This window comes from Cebus imitator, unplaced genomic scaffold (genome assembly GCF_001604975.1).
Source record: "Cebus imitator isolate Cc_AM_T3 unplaced genomic scaffold, Cebus_imitator-1.0 Scaffold18, whole genome shotgun sequence".
NCBI classification, from domain to species: Eukaryota; Metazoa; Chordata; class Mammalia; order Primates; family Cebidae; genus Cebus; species Cebus imitator.
This window is the reverse complement of record NW_016107333.1, coordinates 18491433-18514206: the sequence shown is the minus strand read 5'-3', so window position 1 is coordinate 18514206 and position 22774 is coordinate 18491433. Positions and strand designations below refer to the sequence as shown.

At 36.5% G+C, this 22774-nt stretch overlaps 1 protein-coding gene across 5 annotated transcripts in view; it reads right to left on the bottom strand.

The window, feature by feature from the left end:
- Positions 1-22774, bottom strand: part of ANO4 (anoctamin 4) — a 324230-nt gene that overhangs the window by 191420 nt on the left and 110036 nt on the right. For 3 of the 5 annotated variants that reach the window (XM_017516529.2, XM_037734202.1, XM_037734207.1), the window contains one exon: positions 4662-4766. The exons of the other annotated variants lie outside the window; for them this stretch is intronic. In XM_017516529.2, coding sequence (XP_017372018.1) covers positions 4662-4766 — 105 coding nt within the window. The remainder of the gene's footprint in view (positions 1-4661; positions 4767-22774) is intronic. 5 annotated transcript variants of the gene reach the window in all.

The window sequence follows — 22774 nt, the reverse complement described above, 5'->3', positions numbered from 1 at the left end:
AGGACTTCATGACTAAAACACCAAAAGCATTGGAAACAAAAGCCAAAATAGACAAATGGGATCTAATTAAACTCCAGAGCTTCTGCACAGCAAAAGAAACACTCATTGGAGTGAACTGGCAACCAACAGAATGGGAAAATTTTTTTGCAATCTACCCATCTGATAAAGGACTTATATCCAGAATCTATAAAGAACTAAAACAGATTTACAAGAAAAAAAACAAACAAACCCATTCAAAAGTGGGAAAAGGATATGAACAGACACTTTTCAAAAGAAGACATATATGAGGTCAACAAACATGAAAAAATGCTCATCATCACTGGTCATTAGAGAAATGCAAATCAAAACTACGCTGAGATACCATCTCACGCCAGTTAGAATGGTGATCATTAAAAAATCTGGAGACAACAGATGCTGGAGAGGATGTGGAGAAATAGGAACACTTTTACACTGTTGGTGGGAGTGTAAATTAGCTCAACCATTGTGGAAGACAATGTGGCGATTCCCCGAGGACTTAGAAATAGAAATTCCATTTGACCCAGCAATCCCATTACTGGGTGTATATCAAAAGGATTATAAATCATTCTATTATAAGGACACATGCACCTGAATGTTCACTGCAGCACTGTTTACAATATCAAAGACCTGGAACCAACCCAAATGCCCATCGATGATAGACTGGACAAGGAAAATGTGGCACATACACATCATGGAATATTATGTGGCCATAAAGAACGATGAGTTCATGTCCTTGTAGGGACATGGATTAACCTGGAAACCATCATTCTCGGCAAACTGACACAAGAACAGAAAATCAAACACCGCATGTTCTCACTTACAGGCAGGTGTTGAACAATGAGAACACATGGAAACAGGGAAGGTAGCATCGCTCACTGAGGTCTGTTGGGGAGGACTAGGGGAGGGACAGTGGTGGGGAGGGATAACGTGGGGAGAAATGCCAGATATAGGTGACAGGGATGGAGGCTGCAAACCACATTGCCTTGTATGTACCTATGCAACAATTCTGCATGTTCTTCACATGTACCCCAAAACCTAAAATGCAATATATATATACATATATGTAGATATATATATAAAAGAATTTCATTGTAATGTTATCATTGCATCAAACCAAATCTATCTCCAAGTTCCCATTCCACTGTCTTGGTGGACAATTTAATTTCAGTTATTGCTGACCTCCCACTCTCCTGCCTCACGTATCCAGAATTGTGCAAAGGTCCTAGGAGTTTCGTAAAGAGCAGAACATTTAGAAAGACCAGTCAAGTGTCCAAGACACATTGGTTACTACTGAGCTGCCAGCTTTTCAAGTCTCCAGTGGAATTCACACATTCGCTCTGTCACTAAAAAACATTAGTAAGCACCTATCACACTCCATGCTCTGTTCAAGACACTGGAAATAAAGAAACAGGAAGATAGGACTGCCTCCTTCCCAGAGACTCCCAAGTTCCTTTCTCAGGCCAGGAACTCTCTGTGCAACTGACAGTTCAGGTGGCTCTGGTGCAGTCTCCCAGGCATGCAACACAGCCATTTCCTCCCTTTTCATTCACCCTGCCAGAAGCCTGGCTCCCTCTATAGGGTATCTCTCTCACGGTTTCTTATTTCATCCAAGCATCAGTCCTGGAAACTCAGGCTTTCAGAATACAAAAGGCAGGAACGTTAGGTAACATAAAACCCTGCTGAAACAAAGGAGTTCAAGGGACCTCGCTGCCTTCTTGGAATGGAGAGTGAAGGGTGAGAACAGAGAGGAAGGGACAAGTAACATCAAGGAAAAGAAACACACACACACACACACACACACACACACACGCATGCACACACACACACATTTATGTTATACTTTCACATGTAAATGCCTTTTCCTAGAAAGCAATCAAGCTGTTTTCATTTTGAACAACCAAACAAGATGTGATCTGAAAATATTTTTATTTTCCTGAATTACACTTTGTACCAAAACATTCACCACTACCTTAAGGTATTACACCTAGCACAGTACCTGGCACATGACAGGTGAGATGGATGGATGGATGGATGGCTAAAATAATTCTTTTCTTTTTTATAAGCTGTACATCTAATATGGAGAATATGAAAAACCACCTGAGTATGGCCATCCACTCTGAGACATCTTTAGAATAGATGAGGCTATACTTAGGGTATGCACACTATAAGATAAAATAATGTCAATGTATTTTACAATGGAGAAGCATGGTGGCAAAATTCTTGCATCAAGATGTGAAAATATAATACAATTTTAAAAACCTATAGTAGTTCAATTTTCCTGGTCTTTTTTATTTCATTTAGTATTTAGCAGAACAAGGACTAACATACAATTAAGTATTGCCTCTATAACATATTAACCATATATCCTTGGGGAGCTATATTCAGTTTTTTCACATTTAAAATGGAGAGAATCTTATCTATTATTACACAGAGTTAAGTGTGAAAAGAGGTAGTTTGGGAAAACACCATCATGACAGGCCTACTGCAGACCCTCAAGAAATGTCTGAAACACACACAAATACACACATGTAAGCATGTACATATGCACTTCTAGCTTGAAGGTCTCATATATATGTGTATGTGTATATATGTATGTATACACACATACACACATTATATAAACATATATATATATATATATATATATATATATACATACAATATATAGTCACAAAATTTGAAGAAAACAGTGAAAATTTTCCATCATCCTGTTAATCTCAACAAAAAGGAGAGGAATTATACTGATGTTCAGAATTCCATATTCTTTACACCCTTAATGTTGATCTCTCAAAGCTTTCTAGAAATGATAATCTAAAGTGCAGTCCCTTACAGTACCAAGCTACGTATTTTTATGCTTGGAGATCTCCATGAACTGGCTAAATATGTGAATCATATTTGGAACCTAGGTAGAGACTGAATGGCCCAAAATCTTTCCTTCCAGAAACGACCCAGCCTGTGTGGGCAGCTTCTCAAATCTAGTTAGCACAAAATTTGTTTCAACAAGAAAATAAATGAGTTCCAAAGCAGTAGAAAATGCATAAACTTATAAAAAGCTGGATTTGCATTTTAAAGTCAAGTAACATTTCTTTTTTCTTCTATTAAGTACTCATAAATTTATACTCCTCTACCTGTTCATAGAGAGGTCGCCATTCTAAACTACAGAACAGTTAACATCATATACAAACAAACACATCTTTACTAAGATCTGGTAAAAAAAAAATAGTGCCTTACTAATCTTTAGTAATTAAATTTTCATGTAAGTTTATTTTAGTGCCCCTCCTTAAATTTAAGTTCATCTCTAGCCCTTGCATGGAAGCCAACTTTTATCATTTATTGAAAAAAACCTTTAAACCCTTTGAGCACTGTACAATCTTTCATCTTTCAAATCAAGTGAAATAGTTAAATAATTTTACAACTTTCCATGAAAACTTATTTTCTCTCCAATGTCTAGTAATTTGATTTTTATTCTCCTGTAAAATTTTTTTTCTCTTTTATTCATTAATGCAACATGAAGGGATTCTTCAACCAGAATAAATAGCTGGTCCCCTTATATTTTTTGGTAAAACATTTCCTTAAAAGAAGCCTCATCTTCAGTTTCAGGATCCTTCACCTCAATGTGTTTAAATCATGTTCTGAGCATATTCATGAAGGAATTAAATGAATGAACAAACAGCCATCATTGCAGTCTAGTTTCCATTAATATCATGTTGCCTTGTCACTTAATTTCTCCTAAGCTCAGTTGTTCCATGTGTAAGGTGGAAGTAGTAATGATCTCATAAGGTCAAGAGGACAGTATAAATTATTCATAAGAAAATTAGCAAGAAAATGCAATGTCCCAAAACTAGAAGTAGGAAAAAGAAATGCAATGGTTGTTTATGCAATGTTCTTCACATCAAAATCCCTCAAATCCAACACAAGATAAATTATTCGATATTAAAAGAAGAGCTTCATCATATAGAATTAGAGCTCTGACCTTGAAACATCAACAGTAATGACTTAGTATGTGACACCACATCACCCATCCTCGATGCTAAATATTTAATTTGAGTAAATATGTTGATTCTGGTAAAATTCTGAGTGAAAGCTATAAAACAGAAATAAAATACTCTAAGAAGGGCAAACCTTGATTATTCAAAATGCTTAGAAAATGAGGGCCCACTTCTGGCATGCAGCCCATCATTAATGACTCTAGACAGTCATTTTGGAGAAGTTCCTGATTCACCTTGCTGCACCAATATTTCCCTCTTATTACTTCAATTTGAGCTGAGGAATTGTATTTTGGTTTCTTAAAGGGTTTTTTTAAAAAATTATGATTAATCAAGAAATCTAAAAATTTATGATACTCTGAGGTTTACTAAATATTATAACATGAAATGGATATATAGAACAATATATAGAATGGATAATCTTGCTATAGCTTTTTCAAAAACTCCACTATTATGTGATTTAATTTCACAAATTAAATCTCATTTTCACTATTGGTACTAGTCTCAAAATCATTTTGCACAGTATCTCTTTCAAGACATCATTTTATTAATATTTTTTTTTAAGTTTGGCATCTAAGGTTTCTAGTTTATTACCCCTCCCAAGTATTATAATAATTTCTTCTCTCATGGAGAATTTAAAATTTGAGTGAAACTTACTTTCTTGTATTGCATTAAGAATCTCTGAAAAGTCCACATCACTCTTTGGCCCGTCAGGTAGTATTTGCATATCCAGCTGGTAGCCTTGCAAATCCACACCTCCTTCTAGAGAAATGAGAGATATTCATGGAGTTTGCACTGGTTATCAGAGAGTCTGTCATTAGGGTTCCATGGAGAAGCTAGGTCAAAATCCAAAGTGAATGGCTAGCTGGTTTGCCAATGAGTCTCCTTCTTTGACAAAGGACTTAAAAAACAAAAAAAGGAATATACACAACCCATTTGCATTTTATGGGACCAAAAAGATTCATTTGTATTTCCAATGCAAAAATAAGGCAACTAGTTTTTTACAAGGCAACATACGTCATAGTATTTACTGATAATTCCCTAGGTAAAAAATATAACATAGTCTCTAGCTAAGGATATTTAACATTATTTTCAGCTTCCACATGGATTAAATGTGACATTAACACAAATACTTTATGATATCATCTTCTTCTTATAATAATTCATTCTTAAGGATGGATTTAATATTCTCAGTATCACAGAAAAAAAGGTATTAGTACCTTGTTCCTCATAATTAGACTTCCCTGATTCATCATTTATTTTTCAACTATATTTGAATTTGAAAATTTATTCTATGAAGTAATTAAGGCTCTTGCTCTAGGTTTGTCTGATCTATTTTTGGCATGTTCCAAAGAAAGAAAGTTTTTATGCTGCTCTACACACCTATAGAACATTTAAGGAAGTCAAAGAAACCAAGGTACCAAAAAGTAGCTTTATCATCAACAATAATAAAACTTCTAAAAGCTACTTAAAGTAATTAGTAAGAATGTCTCCAATCTGAGAAGCCTGCCAGGGTTAAAAAGCCAGTGCTAAAATAAACAGCCTGATGCATAAAATGGAACATGCCCTAGCTTCCAATATTTTTGTAGAAATAATCCTCTCATAAGGTTAGGAGGTATACTCAGCCTTACACAAAATTTCAGTTATATTCCTAAAGCTCAAGAATAAGTCACAGCCTCACACGAAATGCTTATTCTAGGAGTAAAACATCTAAAGGTAACTTAATATTCTATTATATTTAATAGAAAATAAGCTGCGGGAAGGCAGGGGCTTTGTCTGCATGCTACAACCCAAGCACTTAGAACAGGACCTGGCACAAAGTAGATTCTCAACAAAGTAGATTCTCAGGCTGAAGGAATGAATGAGGCTATGCAGTAATTACAAAACCAAAACAGTAAAGCTAAGAGCAAAGCTACAAGCTCAGATTCTGGAGTCAGAGAGACCAACATTGAAATTCTTTTCGGTAACGCTGAACTTCTCTAAATTTTAGTTTCCTCCTTTATGAAATAGGGATGATGGTAATGGCCTCACGGAGCAGCCGCTAGGATTAAATGAGATAATCCACAAGAACCTGAGCTGTCAGGTCGTCAGCACTCAATAAATAGAAGCCACAGGTATTATTATTACAATACATTGTAATTTATTAAAGGAACACTGGCATTTGTATAGAGACAGAATAGGTATTAAACAATGTGAATAATAGGTCAGTTCCTTAAGACCGCAGTATGCATTTTGGTGACTGTCAGGCACTGCTATTTAACATTGTAGCTACAGTAGTGAACTTTTCAGATTCACTAACGCAATTCTCTCATTGCAAAATCTGAAGCTACCTATGAGAGATTTTCTTAGACAGGACAGACAAAGATGCCTTCCTGCTGGCCCAGAATTAAGATGGGTTATTTGCCTTTTTCTTCCATGGCCAGTTACTTCACATGGAAAAGGAAAAGTTCTGATGCTTTTCAATTTGGACTAAGGCTAGTCACCTTTGTTCTATTTTATGGCCAAGGACCTCATAATTACAACGATGACAAGAAAAATAACAAGAATATTCAACATCAGCCTGGCTCTGGGCTATGTACTTTATGATATCATTTAGTCTTTAATCTTGAAAAGAAGGTGTAGTGCAATGTAGTAATTTGCCCAAAGTCACACAGCTACTAAGTGTAAAGATGTAATTGCAATCCATGCTCTTAACTAGTCTTTAAAATCACCAATATAGAAGCAGTCACAAACACAGGCTGTTGGAGATAAGATAACTGGATTTGCCAAATAAATTCAACATAACCCAGTAGAATGATCCTATGTTCTAATACTTCAAATCAAGACAAAAGATATTACATAAGCTAAAAAAGAAAGTGACTTCCTAAATAGACTAATAAACAGAAGCCCAATTTATTTATTTGTTGTTTGTCGTAAGCAGGGGCTCATAAACTCAGATAGAAATAGCTATTATTACTAGATCACTATAATTTTTAATAACAAAGATTCCAAAAACCTTTAATAAGTCTTTTTTTTTTTTTAACATTAGAGGAGAGTATAGAAGGATAAGACACAAAAGAAGCACCATAAAGGAGGCATACAGGTCATTATTCTGTCTTTAAAGAATATTTAGGCTGGGCATGGTGGCTCACGCCTGTAATCCCAGCACTTTGGGAGGCCAAAGCAGGCAAATCGCAAGGTCAGGAGATTGAGACCAGCCTGGCCAACATGGTGAAACCCTGTCTCTAATAAAAAAAATACAAAAAAATTAGCTGGGTGTGGTGGTGGGCACCTGTAATCCCAGCTACTCGGGAGGCTGAAACAGGAGAACCCAGGAGGTGGAGGTTGCAGTGAGCCAAGATTGTACCACTGCACTCCAGTCCAGGTGACAGAGTGATCCTCAAACCCCCCTCCCTAAAAAGGAATAACTTAATGACATGGACATATGTTTGTTTATAATGAAAATGTAATGAAAATCAATACAAGAATATAGATAGGTAGGTAGGTAGGTAGATAGATAGATAGACAGACATCCCAAGTACAGTCATGCCTCACTTAATAATGTGATGCCTTCTGAGAAATGTATCAGTAGGAGATTTCATCATTGTGCAAACCTCATAGAGTATACTTAAACAAACCTAGTTGGTATAGCCTACCACACACCTAGGTTACATGGTGTAGCCTATTGCTCCTAAGCTACAAACCTGTATAGCATGTTACTGTACTGAATACTGTAGGTAGCTGTAATACAATGGTATTTGTATATCTAAACATAGATAGGGTACAGTAAAGATACAGTATAAAAGATAAATAATGGTCTCCCTGTAGAAGGCACTTATCATGAATGGAGGTTGCAGGACTGAAAGTTGCTCTGAATGAGTCAGTGAGTGGTGAGTGAATGTGAGGCCTAAAACACTATTGTACATTATTAGACTTTAAACACTGTATACTTAGGCTACATTAAATTTACTTTAAAATGTTCTTCAATAATGAGCTAATCTTATGGTAAATTTTTACTTTGTAACCTTTTAGATTTTTTTTTAAACTTTTGACTCTTTTTGTGATAACACTAAGCTCAAAACACATTTTATAGCTCCACAAAAATATTTTCTTTCTTTATATCCTTATTCTATAAAACTTTTTCTATGTTTTAAACTTAAAAACTTTTCAAAAAGTTTTTTGCTAAAAGTGAAGAGACAAACACACACATTGGCTTAGGCCTACACAAGGTCAGGGTCATCAGTAACGCTTATTCCTCATCTTGTTCCACTGGAAGGTGTTCAGGGCAATCACATGCATGGAGCTCTCAGCTCCCATGATATAAATGCTCGCTTCTGGAATACCTCCTAAAATACCTGCCTGAAGGTATCTTACAGTTAACTTAAAAAAAATCAGTAAAAGGAGTATACTTTAAAATAACTATAAAAAGCATAGTATAGATAGTATGATGCATATAAAAATAAATAGTGTATATATAAGCCAGTAACATAGTAGTTTATTATCATCGTCAAGGATTACATACTGTAAATAATTGTATGTACTATATTTTTATACAACTGGCAGCACAGTAGGTTTGTTTACACCAGCGTCACCACAAACACGTGAGTAATATGTTGCACTCTGACATTACAACAGCTGCAAAATCACTAGGCGATAGGACTTTTTCAGCTGCATTATAATCTTAATGGGACCATCATAGTTTATATTGTCTGTCATTGATGAAAAAGTCATCATGCAATGCATGACTGCATATTAAAAAAACATACCCATTTATATGACTAGAAAAACATAACAGGAAGAAAATACTCAAAATGGGTACAGAAGTTGTCTCTCAGCTGTGAAATTATGGGTAGATTTTGTTTCATACTTTATCTTTTTTATGTTTTTTTACAATATGCATAATTTTTTTTTTGAGACAAGGTCTCACTTTGTCACCCAAGCTGGAGGTCAGTGGCACAAACACAGCTTACTACAACCTCAATCTCCTGGGCTCAAGCAATTCTCCCACTTCAGCTCCCAAGTAGCAAGGGCTACAGGTGTACACTACCATGCCTGGCTAATTTGTGAATTTTTTGTAGAGAAAGGGTTTTTCCATGTTTCCCAGGCTGATTTTAAACTCTTGACCACAAGTGACCTGCCTGTCTCAGCCTTCCAAAGTGCTGTGATTACACGTGTGAACCACTGCACCTGCCCTTAGCATAAAACATTTTTATAACTTTAAAGACATGTAAAAATTCAAGAGCGGGACAGTGGAGGATAATAATTATTTAGAGTCCAGGGTTTACGACTAAAAGCAAATACTGCAGATATAGATGTTAAATATCTAATTTAATATAACAGATTTTCTAAATTTTTTTAAATGTATAAATCCAAAATAGCTTCAAAATGCAACATTCTCTTCATGCTAAATATTATGATCACACATAGAATCTTCCAAATATATGGTGTTTTTCTGTCTCTACTCTAGAAGAAATATAGAATACTCTTTTATAGAGTATACTGTAATGGTCTGGAACTTCTGACAATAAGCCCTTCACAAAGTAGAGGGAGCTGTAAAACAAGGACTTCTGTAAGCTTTCCTAAATGGAGAGTGATCAGTGTTCCAATGAATCTTCAAAGATGACAATCTCCACTTTTAACTCATAGTGCCCAAGTGAAAGAGGCTAAATGACTTCAGTGTATAAAAAGTACTATGTCTACTTCATACTTCTGATTTTATTTACTTATTGTTACTCATATAGCTTTTTGACATGATTTCTAAAAATCTAAGAATCTGGGTTCTTTGCCATAGCCACAGACATCTTGGAGTTTGGGTCAGAACACAAAGATTTGAAAAACTAGGCAAGACGGTGAAGATACCATAGACACAAACTGAAGATTCTTTAAAATACAGCCCCACTGGGATTCAGTAATTAACATACAATTAAGTACAATCCTAACGAAACTAAACAAATAAGTTAAAGAGGGAAGCTAAGAAGATCCCTAAAGATGTGGAAAACTCACTGAACAACTAAAAAAAATCAAGAATAGCTATAAAATCCATGTGATCTCCATTTTGCCTTTAAGTTTCCCCACATTTTCTGGATAGAAATGATTATACTCAACACTTAACTGTGATTCTGTAACCTTGTGAACAGCCTTACATTTAATAAAAAGTCTTAAGCTGGACAAGTAATATTTTGTTTTGTTTTTAAATTATACTTGAAGTTCTGGGATACATGTGCAGAACATGCAGGTTTGTCACATAGGTATACATGTGCTATGGTGGTTTGCTGCACCCGTCAACCCATCATCTACCTTAGGTATTTCTCCTAATGCTATCCCTCCCCAGGCCCCCACTCCCTGACAGGCCCTGGTATGTGAAGTTCCCCTCCCTGTGTCCATGTGTTCTCATTGTTCAACTCCTGCTTATGAGTGAGAACATGACAATGAATTTTAAAAATTCATTCTGTATCTAGTTTACAGCTAGGCTTTTTTAAATTTTTTATTTTTTGAGACAGTCACACTCTGTCACCCAGGCTGGAGTTCAATGATGCAATTACAGCTGACTGTAGCCTCAACCTCCAGGGCAGCAAAGCACTTTTATACAAGAGAAAAACAACAAAAAATGAGTTCTAAACCTTTCTTGACTAGCAAATATGTCAGTGCCTTCCCATCCCATCTTTGTCCAAAGAATCCCTTCCTACTTTCAAGACTCACCTAGAATTTTCTGCTTCAGGAAGTATTTCTTGTTCCTGATAAAAAACAATTTTCTATCCACTGAACTCACATAGCTCTTTATATTTTGTCTTTTCTATAGTATATGAAAAATAAGGTGAATTACCTAGCACAGTGTGAGGCAGACAGAGAAAATGTGAGCTGCTAGTTTTTCCACGTCTAAATTTCTTCCTCATGACTAGCACCATCAACTAGACAGTAACACATTGAAGCCTAGGATCAAACTGCATCCCCCTTTTATCTCCTAATAAACCTAGAACAAAGCCTTGAACATATTAGGTGCTCAGTGAATGCTCTTTCGCTGCAATCTCACATTATGAATAACAATAATGAATATAAAGTAAAAAGATGTTCCAATTTTGTTTTTTTGGTCTGCAATTTAAAGCATCTTGATAGGTTATCAGATTACTGTGAAAGACATATTATAGATCATAACTTTTTGCTTTTTCAGTAAAATTTTGTTAAATTTTATCAAATAATAAACAAAATCTCAAAATACCAAAGGGCTTATAATAAAAATCAATAGCTACCCTTTTTGCAATCCCAGACCTCTTCCTCAGTGGAAAAATAACTTTCAAGAGTCTCTGTCGGATCCTTCTATGTGTGTGTCCCACTGTTTCTTGATTTTCCAATTTTATATACTATATATTATTTTTCTGCCATGACACATGATGATGTAACTTACATTACTGCCACTCTCCACTTGCCCTCCACTCACTCACCAAATCACTATTCTTAGTAATCCCATTAGATTGCCTTAGTAACTTTAAATAAATCACTTAAGATTCCTTTCCTTGTTCAATCAATTATAGACATATTTCATATGTGCAAATTAACATGAGTGATCTAAAAAGGAGATACTAGCACTAAACTAATCTGGATTTGAATGCTACTTTTATGTGATTTGAATGCTACTTTATGTGATTTGAATGCTTGACTCATTAAATAATAAACTCAAGAAGTCTTATCTATGTCATTGAAAAAATAGAAAACTAAAATATTTTGGAGGCTTTAGTATAAATTATAGATATTATACATAAATAATTTGGCTCATCATATTAGATCAAGGTACTTCACTATAAATTTTATATGACATTCATTCTCTGCAACATGAGCGCCTATTCCAGGTTTAGGGCCTAGCCGAAATAAAAACAATTTAATTTCAAAAATCCTGCACTTTGGGACTTGGAATAGTTACTTCATATTGAAACCAAAATAAAGGAAAGCCTGGAAAATCAGCTCTTATCTTCCACATGTCACAGGAAAGATGGGGAATGTGTAAAGTAGACTTAAGAGGATAAATGATATTTTCTATGGTAGCCTCATAATAACTGTTGCTAGATCTGAGCTTCTGTCTACATTCTATTTATATTCTACAAATAAAAATTGGTAGTTCCTGTCCTGAGAGGTATATTTAATACAAATCCTCAAACATGGTGTTTTTTATAGAATAGGGAGCAGTGATATTTCAAAACTTGAGCTACATATCTGAAATAAATCCTCATATGCAATATTTTTGGACTTAAGAGGCTGCAAAGACCCTATTTTCTAAACTGGGAGTTTTGTATTGAACTCCCCATAGGTGAATTCTGTGTTCCTATCACAGTATTGAGATGGAGAATGGTGTTAAGAAAGGAGGGAGGGCTAGGTATGGTGGTTCACACCTGTAATCCCAGAGCTTTAGGATACTGGGCCAGGAGGACTGCTTGAGACCAGAAGTTCAAGACCTACCTGAGCAATATAGGAAGACCTCCATCTCTAACAAAATAAAATGAGCTGGGCACATTGGTGCATACCTGTAATCCTGTCTACTTGGGAGACTGAAGTGGGAGGATCACTTGAGCCTAGGAGTTTGAGGCTGAAGTGAGCTATGATCATGCCACTGCACTCCAGCCTAGGCAACAGAGTCCTTGTCTCTTAAAAAATAAAAATAAAAAAGAAGGGAGGGAGGTCCATTCTGTCTTTACAGACTTTCCTGTCATCAGCCAGTGTTCAAGATAATTCTTTGAAGAAGAGAGCAAGGAAATGAATTCAGCTTTCCTGGAGAGTCTGAAACCGGAATCCACAGATTTACATGTAGGAAATGCCACTAGTTCTGGAACAAAAAAAAAAAGGTACCTCTTGTTTTTTTAACATTATTTGTAGTACTTACCAAAATCTTTGTGTGTCTGTGGCATAAACTAAAAAAGCTTCACAATAGAAGATGCTTCATAAGTGTAAAAGATACATGTCATGTGCTTTTACTTATATTGTCTAAAACTATAAATCTGGTGATGTTGTAAGTTCATTCTTTTACAGAAGAAAGCTTGGCTCATATTAGCAGAAATAAACATATTGATTCACCCATACTAGTCACTAGAAGGCTAAAGCTATTCTCTCAAATGATTGACACTGAGTAGTCCTAATGGCCAAGTTCTTTCCTGAGTCCTGATGGGAGAACCACATTTGGCTAACAGCAGGCAGATATTTCTCAGGTCTAAAATGGAAATAATAATTCTACTGCTTTGGCCAGTAATGGCTCTCCTTCAGCAGAATTGCTTCCATGTTTTCCAGGATTGGTAAGATCATGATCTCCTAAGTTATAATGCATCCCTGCACTAAAAGTTCCCAAGAGGGCCTGGAAGTCAGAATTGCAAAGCTTCAAATAGCAGGAAGGGTTTGTGAGTCACACAGGCAGAATTCTGTGGTATCTTCCAATCTCTTAGATGCTGAGGTCTATTGCTGTGGTGACAAGGAATCTTGCAGATGAGGAGAAGAGACAAACTCAGGATTAGGAGGAGTTACAGAACAGAAACTGTGCAATTTTCAGCCTCACTAAATGTTTTCTAGTCTTTTGCCTTGAATGATTGGTCTTTATACATGAAGGGCTTGAGACGAATGTGAGAAGAAATATAGCCCTTGCAAATGACAATCCTCAGAAATGCTAGGACTCTGCCCCTCTTGTGCATCGCCTTGTCAGCTCAAACTCAGACAATCAGGCAAATTAAAAGCTCACTATTAAAACTGACTATCCACCATGGCTAAAGGGCTTAGGCTTTTAAATCTCAACTCTACTAGTTATAGTTGAATGATCCTGAGCTAAATGGTGACAGCACCCCCCCCCCACCTTCAACGGATACATTCCAAGACCCTTAGTGGATATCTGAAACTGTGGATAGTACTGAACCCTATATATATGCCTTTTTCCTATACATATACATACAAATACCTATGATAAATTTTAATTTCTAAATTAGACACAATAAGAAATTGACAATAACTAATGATAAAATAGAACAATTATAAGAATAATGATAAAATAGAACACTTTCTGTCTTTATCTCAAAATTCTTATTGTAACTGAAATGATAAAAAGCAAAGCTATGGATAATGGGGGCACTGCTGTACTGAAATCTCTTCAAGCTTCTAAAATACAAAATTATTTGAAACAGCTTCAGGCAGAAGAAGCAGTTTTAATTTCCACACAACATAATGCTCTTTTCCAGAAATTAATCATTTGCTTTTCTTTGTGTCTGCCTTTTTATGGCTCTTCTTCATTCACTTTCTGAGCTCAAAGGTTGTAAAATGATTTTTCAGAAAATTATCTCTAAATGCATCCTATAGATCAAAATGTATGTGTATATGTTCCTCAGTAAAATGAAAAGCAAATGCAAATAAGAGAAGAATGTGGTATGTATTTTTAGAAAAAAATAATTTTGTTACTCAGCAAATGACAGCAAGGAACACAGATACCAATGCCCACATTTGCCAAGGACTGAAATAGCTTGTTTTCCTAAGCACCCCCACCTATTGACTAAACTCACATCACACATCTAAAAAAACCCACTTAAAGAGGAAGAGATTCAAATGAAGGATAATTAGAGTGTTATTTCTAAACCACAGCACTAACTGTTATGAAAGGCACCACATTCACCTTCAACACAATGAGAAATAAAACAGAAGTCCAAAGTAGCCCTTGTCACATTTCCATACAATGTTATCTTCCAGCCACCCCAAAAATCCATTCACAAATAGGAAGACAGATTATCTCATCCACGCTTCAGTTCTGTTCAAGAGAGCAGCCAGGTTCCTTAGATTCTATAAGCAAACCTCAGCCACACGTCTCAAAAAAATGTCTATTTTCAGAAAAGAGGATAGAAAGCCCCCAAAACTTCACTCTCAATTAGTGCTCATCTTCAAGAAAAAAGGTTGACACAGTGGAAAAAACACCCATAAGAAATTTTATTATTTTTTTTTAGACAGAGTCTGGCTCTGTCACCCAGGCTGGAGTACAGTGGTGCAATCTCGGCTTACTGCAACCTCTACCTCCCAGGTTCAAGTGATTCTCCTGCCTCAGCCTCCGGAGTAGTTGGAATTATAAGGGCATGCCACAATGTCCAGTTAGTTTTTGTATTTTTGGTAGAGACTGGGTCTCACCATGTTGGCCAGGCTGGTCTCAAACTCCTGAACTCAGGTGATCTGCCCACCTCAGCCTCCCAAAGTGCTGGGATTACTGGCATGAGTCACCGTGCCAGGCCCCATAAGAAATTAAAGACCTGGGTTTTAATCGGGGTTTGTCAATTGCTAATTTTGTTCTTTTGAGCTAGTAACTTCACTTCCTGTGCCATAGTAAAATAGGCATAATTCCACCTCACAGACTGCTATGATGGCTAAAAAAAAATGCAGGAGAAACATTTGTGAAAGCCCTTCGGAAACAACAGAATATCAAATAAATGTAGGGTTGTGGTATCATGATTGTTATGAATCTAAAGACTGGCCATACGTTTACCTTTTCCTTATTTTTGTTCCCCTAAAGCATGAGTTTATCCTGACTCTTGGCAGAACTAGAGACAAGTCTTTCTTTGCTGTCCTTCTTCTTTTAAAAGTCTCTCCTTACTGGTCCTCTCATCTCCCTCTCCCCACAGCCTCTGGTAATACTCTTTAAAGGGAAAAACAGGAGACAAGTCTGTTCCCTAATTTGAGACCAGGCCTTGACATTTGTTCCAGAAAGTAATCTTGGAAACTCAGGGAAATAGGAATGAATTTTATTACATCAGAACCACAAAAAGGGGAAGATGAAAAAAAAACAAAAATCCAGAGCATAGAGACCAAAAAGAGAAGTGACAAAGTGGAACATCACTTACATTGAAAGAAATAATAAACAATTAAACATGCGTTTAATTGTTGAACATGCGTTCAACAGAACCTAACTGGTCCCTTCTTCAGTATGGTCTTCTTACGCTAAGGTTGGAGCTACTGTAAGAGCTTTTAAGTTTTCTAAGGCTTTTTTATGCTAATTAGCTGGAAATATTTCTACCAAGTTGTCTGAAGAAGAAAGTAATTGCACATTGAATGACAGAATAAGAACACCTGAACTACAATCTTGCCTTCTCCTAAAGCTGTATAACCTTAGGCAAGGTACTTACCCTTCTTTGTGCCTTAGTTTCCCCACCCATAAAATAAGGAAAATAGCATGAGAATGTTCTAGGAATTAAATGAGATAATGAATGAAAATAGTTCAATAGTTTTTGAGGTTGGGAATATAGTAGAGTGCTTAATACATTGTACCCATAATTTTATTATTATCAAACTGTATTTAATGCCCCCAAGTATACAGACAGTACTAGTCATTCTAGCTGATTGGAAACAATAAAATCCTAATGTTTCTCTCCTGGAAAATGAGTATGTCCTAGCTTTTAAATAATAGATTCACAGGGAAAAATAATCATGCATAAATGGGGAAAGGGTCATAGGTTTTAAAAAGTGACATAAAAGAAACTGTATCAGAAATTACTTGGGAATGACACATATCGGAAAAAAGTTATTTTACAAATTCTAAATGAGACCAAAGGACATATTCTGTGATTAATGACACTTCTCTAGGACTGTATGATGGGCCTAATAGATAAGGAAAAAGCAATAGAAGAAGTACTTTAGATTTCAGAAAGCTTCCGATTCTATTTTACAGGGCATAGTCATTAGTTGTGATAATTTGATCTATATCCACTAAGGTTTATAGTTTCAAACTAAAAAAAATCAAAATCCATGCTTCAGTTTACTATGCTCTTGACTCTTAAATTGTAGTCCCAAACCCAGTACCATTTACCACTTATATTGGCCCATAAAGGGAAGCAGAAACTCATATTCATTAATTATGAGTGGCTAAAGGATAAGGTCAAAATGAAATTGGTAAACAGGCAAAAGAATTGAATCAATCAGAAGGAAAGAGAAACCACACAAATACAAGATGAAGATGAATGGCTTCTGTATTGGTACAATATAATGAGAGATCATCTTTTTGGTATTCCAGCACAAGTTAACGGGGAAACTGCTAAATGATGTGGTAACTGAGATAACAAGGATTCTGGGGCAAAGGTGCTTTCAGGCTTCTGAATTTTGCTTATGATGATGGTGACAACAAAAATGATTTATTTGTCAACTATTTATTACTGAACTCCAAGTATGTGCCAAAAATCACAGTGGACATTCTACATGAATTATTTAATTCCTATAACAAGGCTATGTGGTTTTGCCAGATATAATACATTAAAACACAGGATGTCCTGCTAATCTGAATTTCAAAAAATATATATATATATATTTATTATTTGTATCCTATGCAATATTTGAGACATACTTTTAAAATATTTGTTTATCTAAAATTTAAATTTAATTGGGAACACTGTATTTAATTTGGCAGCCTTAATACTATGGGATAGGTATTAATTTCTCATTTTACCAATAAAGAAACTAAGATTCAGAGAAATTAAGCAATTTGTCCAAGGCTGTAATAGCCATCAAGTGACATATCTAGCTTTTAAACACCTACCGACAAAGCTTGCTTTCAGAGCCAGTATAATGCACTGTTGTTATTATTATACTCTTTCCTGCATCTGCGTGGTCATACCTCTTCCTCCTGTTGATATCCTAGTTGACCTTCAAAGTCAAATTGGTAGACCATATGTCTTTTGAGTCCTTCTAAATTCTCCCCAGAATAATACGGTTATGCTCCCAAAACCTTATTTATTTCTCTGGTCCAGCCCCTTAAAACAGTTTGACTTCTATCATAGCAGGTTAAGCACATGTCCCTGTAATGGGCATTCATCCACCTACAGCTGTTTCCTAACATCACCCTATTTCCTTTTGGGGAAGTCCCACTCCCTGGCTGTGTGCAGTCAAGGTGGCAGAAGAAATCAAGGGGTCTTTCTCTCTCACTATGAAGGCTGAAGGGAGAGGTCTTCTGTCCTGTCCTTTGTCTCATCACTGTCTATCCACCCAAGGGAAAGGTACATGGCCAGTAGAACTGTTCTCCCAAATCTTCCAAACTTGAGCCAAATGATACAAAACTAGGAAAACTGGTAAGAATTCATTCCTTCCACATAGTCAAATAGAAGATATTCTATTCTAATCAAATAGATATTCTTGACTTCTCTATTCCTTTTCCAAGACTGGCTCTTTAGGTTTTCCTTCCACATTCTTCAAATTTAAATTCCTTCTTTGTTTGGATTAAATGACTGGTTTCTCTTATTGGGAACAAAGAACCCTGATTGATTGTCTCTCTTGAACATGACTGAGTGCCTTAAGACCCTTGCTTAATAGAGTTCTGCACCATTTCAAAATGCTCCAAGGAGGGTATCTTCCCAATAAACACTTGTTAGTAAATAGTTGGCACTCAGAAATGTTTGTAAGCTCAAAGGGGGATAAACAAACAAATTGTTCAGGCAGATGGCACAGAAAATCTACAAGACTCCCAAGTTCTCTCTTTTTGTACTTAGTAACCAGTCTGAGAGCCTTTAGAGAGCACTTTGAGAACTGGGATTATTAACTTTGTAAAAAATAGATGGATGACTTAATAGGCCTTGATATGACTAAATTGCCCAAGCTGCTTCTAAGATGTATGACTCACTGCAAATAAGAAACTCAGTTTGAGAGCTCTTCCATATCTCCCAACAGAGAACTATGATGTATTTGTGCAAGTACACTAAAAATAAAGAGAATGGAACTGAAATCACATGCTACCTTGCCAGAATAATGTGAGTTTTAAAAATACTTTTTTTAAATAACAAGTTTCTAATTGTAACTTAATATATTTTTTTCTTAATTATAATTCTAGGCTAAAGGATTGGCTTTATTTATATTTTCAAGTAACACTCGACATACCTAGGGTTTAAAGATCTATGATAAACTGATGGGTAGATAAGTAAAGTGACATGTTTTTAAGGTGAGGGAAGAGACTTGAGATATAATTAGCCCACACTGATAAAACACCATTAGGATATATCTTAATAATATTTATTTAATTGTATTATAGTAATATCACCACAGGACATCAATAAAGGAAAGGACAGACCGAATCTACACTGCCTGCATCTGACTTTAACAGAATACTCAATTCTGGGCACTGCATTTTCAAAGATATTGCAATTAAACAAGAATATTTGTAAGAGCAGAGAGGGTACAATGGTAAAGAAATTGGATACCATATAATTCAAGGAAGCGCTGAAGAAGACACGAGGAAATGTTTCAGCTGGAAAATAGCTAAGGAGAAGTTTTTTCTTTTTTTTGAACAACTGAAGGATTGTCATAAGAATAGTAAGATTTATGCCATATAGCTTCAGAATGCAAACATATATCTGGTGAGTAGAACAGATTTTGACAAACAACACATAATTGTTTATTAAGAACCTACTCAGGACAATATATGATGTTAGGAGTGAAAGAAGATACAAAGATGAATTGAGGAAAGTTCCTGCCTTCTGGGAGAACTATAAGACTATAGAAACAGATGGACTTTGAAAAGGCTTCTAAGTTCTGTGGAAGCATGGGGAAGTGGGGGAACAATTCTATGAGATCTAGAAAACTTCTTGGAGGAAGTAGAATTTGAGTTACATTTTGAAGAATGAGAAGGTCTAGCAGACATTTATTAGGGAAAGGGATATTCCAAGATGAGAGAGGAGCTTGAGCAATGGCAAAGAAGTAGAAGAGTAAAAGCCTGTTTGAGAAATAGTAAAAAGCTGTGGATGGCTGAAGCTGAATAATATGGATAATGGCAGTGTAAAACGAGATGAGCCTGGACAAGTAGGGAGAGGGTAAATTGGAGAGGGCTTGAAAAGCTGGGCTCACAAGGCTACGCTTTCCTCTGGATAGCCACAACAATTTTAGAAGAGGGCTGATACTAATTATCTTCTCTAGAGAAGAACCTTGGTTAATTAAAGAAGAGAGAACCACTGAAGACAATTATCCAACATCTAAAACCTTCCATTGGGCTCTCCAGAATTCTCTGAACATCGTCAATCTCTTCTCAGATTGCTCCGTTCACCTTCTTGCTCTAAGGAAAACCTGGATCCTCCCAGAAGTCACTGCTTCCCTGTGGCTCTTTCACATAGAACCGTTTTTCTCCAATAGCTCTGGCACCAACACATCTGAAGGAGGAGTAGGTATCTTGCTTGAGTCTCAAATCCATCTTCAGCATTCTTCTCTCTTCCCTAAACACCTTTAGCCTTAAACCTCAGGTTGTTATATACACCATCTTCTACCCTTTATCTTTGTACTCTCCTGGTACCTGCCAGGTCATGTTCTCTTATTTCTCAACAAAGTTAATGTCTGGCTTATCATTCTTCCCAAAATTACTCAATTCTTGACTATTTCATTTGCATGTATATATATAAATGATCCCTTCCACATCTTGGCCTCTCAGTCTCTAGGAATTTTTTCATTCAATGATCTTGCCCTCTATGCTTTACAGTTTCTTATTTCTTACCTTGGTCTAGACTTTATCATTACCAGTAACAACACCTTGTGCTGATATTACTATAATAAAATTAAATAAATGTTATTAAGATACGTGCCACAATATTAGTGCTACACAATCCATTCTCTTACCACGTCTCTTATCCTTGCAGATCCTCCTTCTATTACCCTAACCCCAACACTTTTTTGAACCCTCTGGGAACTTCAACCGATTGGTCCTACCAACTTTTCACTATTCCTCATTCCCTTGATGTTTTTGTCTCCTCTTTACCAAATCACAAAATTAATCACTATCATCACTCCCTTTCATGCACCTTCAATTCCCTTTCTCTCTTTTCCTATTTCCTCAGCAAAACCACAATCCTGTTCAAATCCAACTCGCCACCAACTCTATGCCTTTACTCAAAAGGCATAGAGTAGCTACACAAAATTAAAGAAATACACAATGATGATAACTGGTCCTACTTTAATTTCAGGACTATGAATCTCAAATGCCCTTTAATGTGAGTTGGCAAACAAATTTTCCTCTCCATATCTTTGTTTCTCTCTCTTTCTCCCTGTGATTCCATTCTTATTCTCTGAGATGACCTCGCTTTCCACAATAAAGATTAAACTGACACCATAAGAAAATAACTTATTAGAACCTTAGCACACCTGCCAATATCTACCTACTCCTCCTTCCCACCAGTTACCACAGATAAGCTATCCATGGTCCTATTGTGCATAGCTCTCATCCTCTCACTGATGCCCACATCACAAACTCTCCCATCTCTCGAACACCATAAATTATCTGCTGGAGAGCTGCTATTTTTAAAAGAAACTCTTGACCTTACTTCTCCTCCAGCTGCTGCCCTATTTCTTCACTACTCTTCACAGGAAAACTGCTCAAATAAGTTGCCTATATTCAGAGCATCTAATTTATACCCTCACATCTCCCTTAAATCCACTTCAACCAGGGTTTCATCCCCACCACTCCACTAAAATGGCTTTTATCAAAATCACCATTGACCTCCACTTTACAAAAATCAATGGCTAATTCTCAGTCCTCATCTGATTTGACTTTCAACAACATTTAACTTAGAAAACCATTATTCTCTTCTTGATAAACTTTTGTAATTTCCGAGATGTGGCACTTCTGGGTTTTCTCCATCTTTGCTGGTGGTTCTTTCTTGGCCTTCTTTGCTGATGGGTCATGTCCTCTTTGACCCTTTACTATTGGAGTGTCCTAGATCTCAGCCCTTGATGCTCCCCCTTCTCCATTTATACTTCTTCCCTTGGTCATCTCTTTCAATCTCATAGCTTTAAATAGCACATATATGTCAACAACTATTAGTTTTATATCTCTTTCACAGACCAATCATCTTTCAAACTCCAGACATGGAGGTCAAACTACCACCCATAAGATCTTGCCAGCTCTCAATGTTATCACATTTATAGTCAAACTTCTGAGCTCAGCCCCACCTTTTCCCTCAAACCCACCAAAATCTGCTTCTCTTGCAGCCTTCACCATCTCAGCTGATTTTACTCAGGCCAAAACACTTTGCAGTTATCCTTAGCTCTTCTTTCTCTCTTACCCTACATCCAATCCATTAGGATATTTTGTTGGCCCAGCTTTAAAATATATCTAGACTCTAAATTCTCACCATCACTTCTGCCACTTCTAGTCAGAGTTACTATCATTTCTCCACTGGATCATTCTGGAGGCCCTCTATCTAACCTTTCTCCTTTTATCATCTCCTCCTATAATCTCTTCTCTCCATAGTCTATATTACATCCTGTTAAAATATAAATTAAATTATGGGATTCTTCTGCTTGAAACCCTGGAAGAGCTCTCACTTCACACAGGGCTCAAAGTCCTTACATGGCCTATAAGGTCCTGCCCTTCTGGCCCATCTGGTCCCTGTGACCTCACTGAGATGATTCCCCACCTCACTCACTCCACTCCAAGTTCAGGAGCCTCCATGCTGTTCTTCAAACTGCCAGACTCAGTCTTACCTTACAACCTGTCCACTAACTGTCCCTCTGCTGGAATGAAGTTGCTCAGACATCCACATGGCTGTCTCAGAAACGTCTAGTTTGTGATTACACACCTTCATGACTCAGTCTACCCTGACCACCATATCTAAAATGGCAACATGCTACCCTCTTCCCACCACCTGGTTCTCCTACTTTTTCTTTCTTTTTTTTTTTTTTTTTTTTTTTTTTTTGAGACAGAGTTTAGCTCTTGTTACCCAGGCTGGAGTGCAATGGCGCGATCTCGGCTCACTGCAACCTCCGCCTCCTGGGTTCAGGCAATTCTCCTGCCTCAGCCTACCGAGTAGCTGGGACTACAGGCACGCACCACC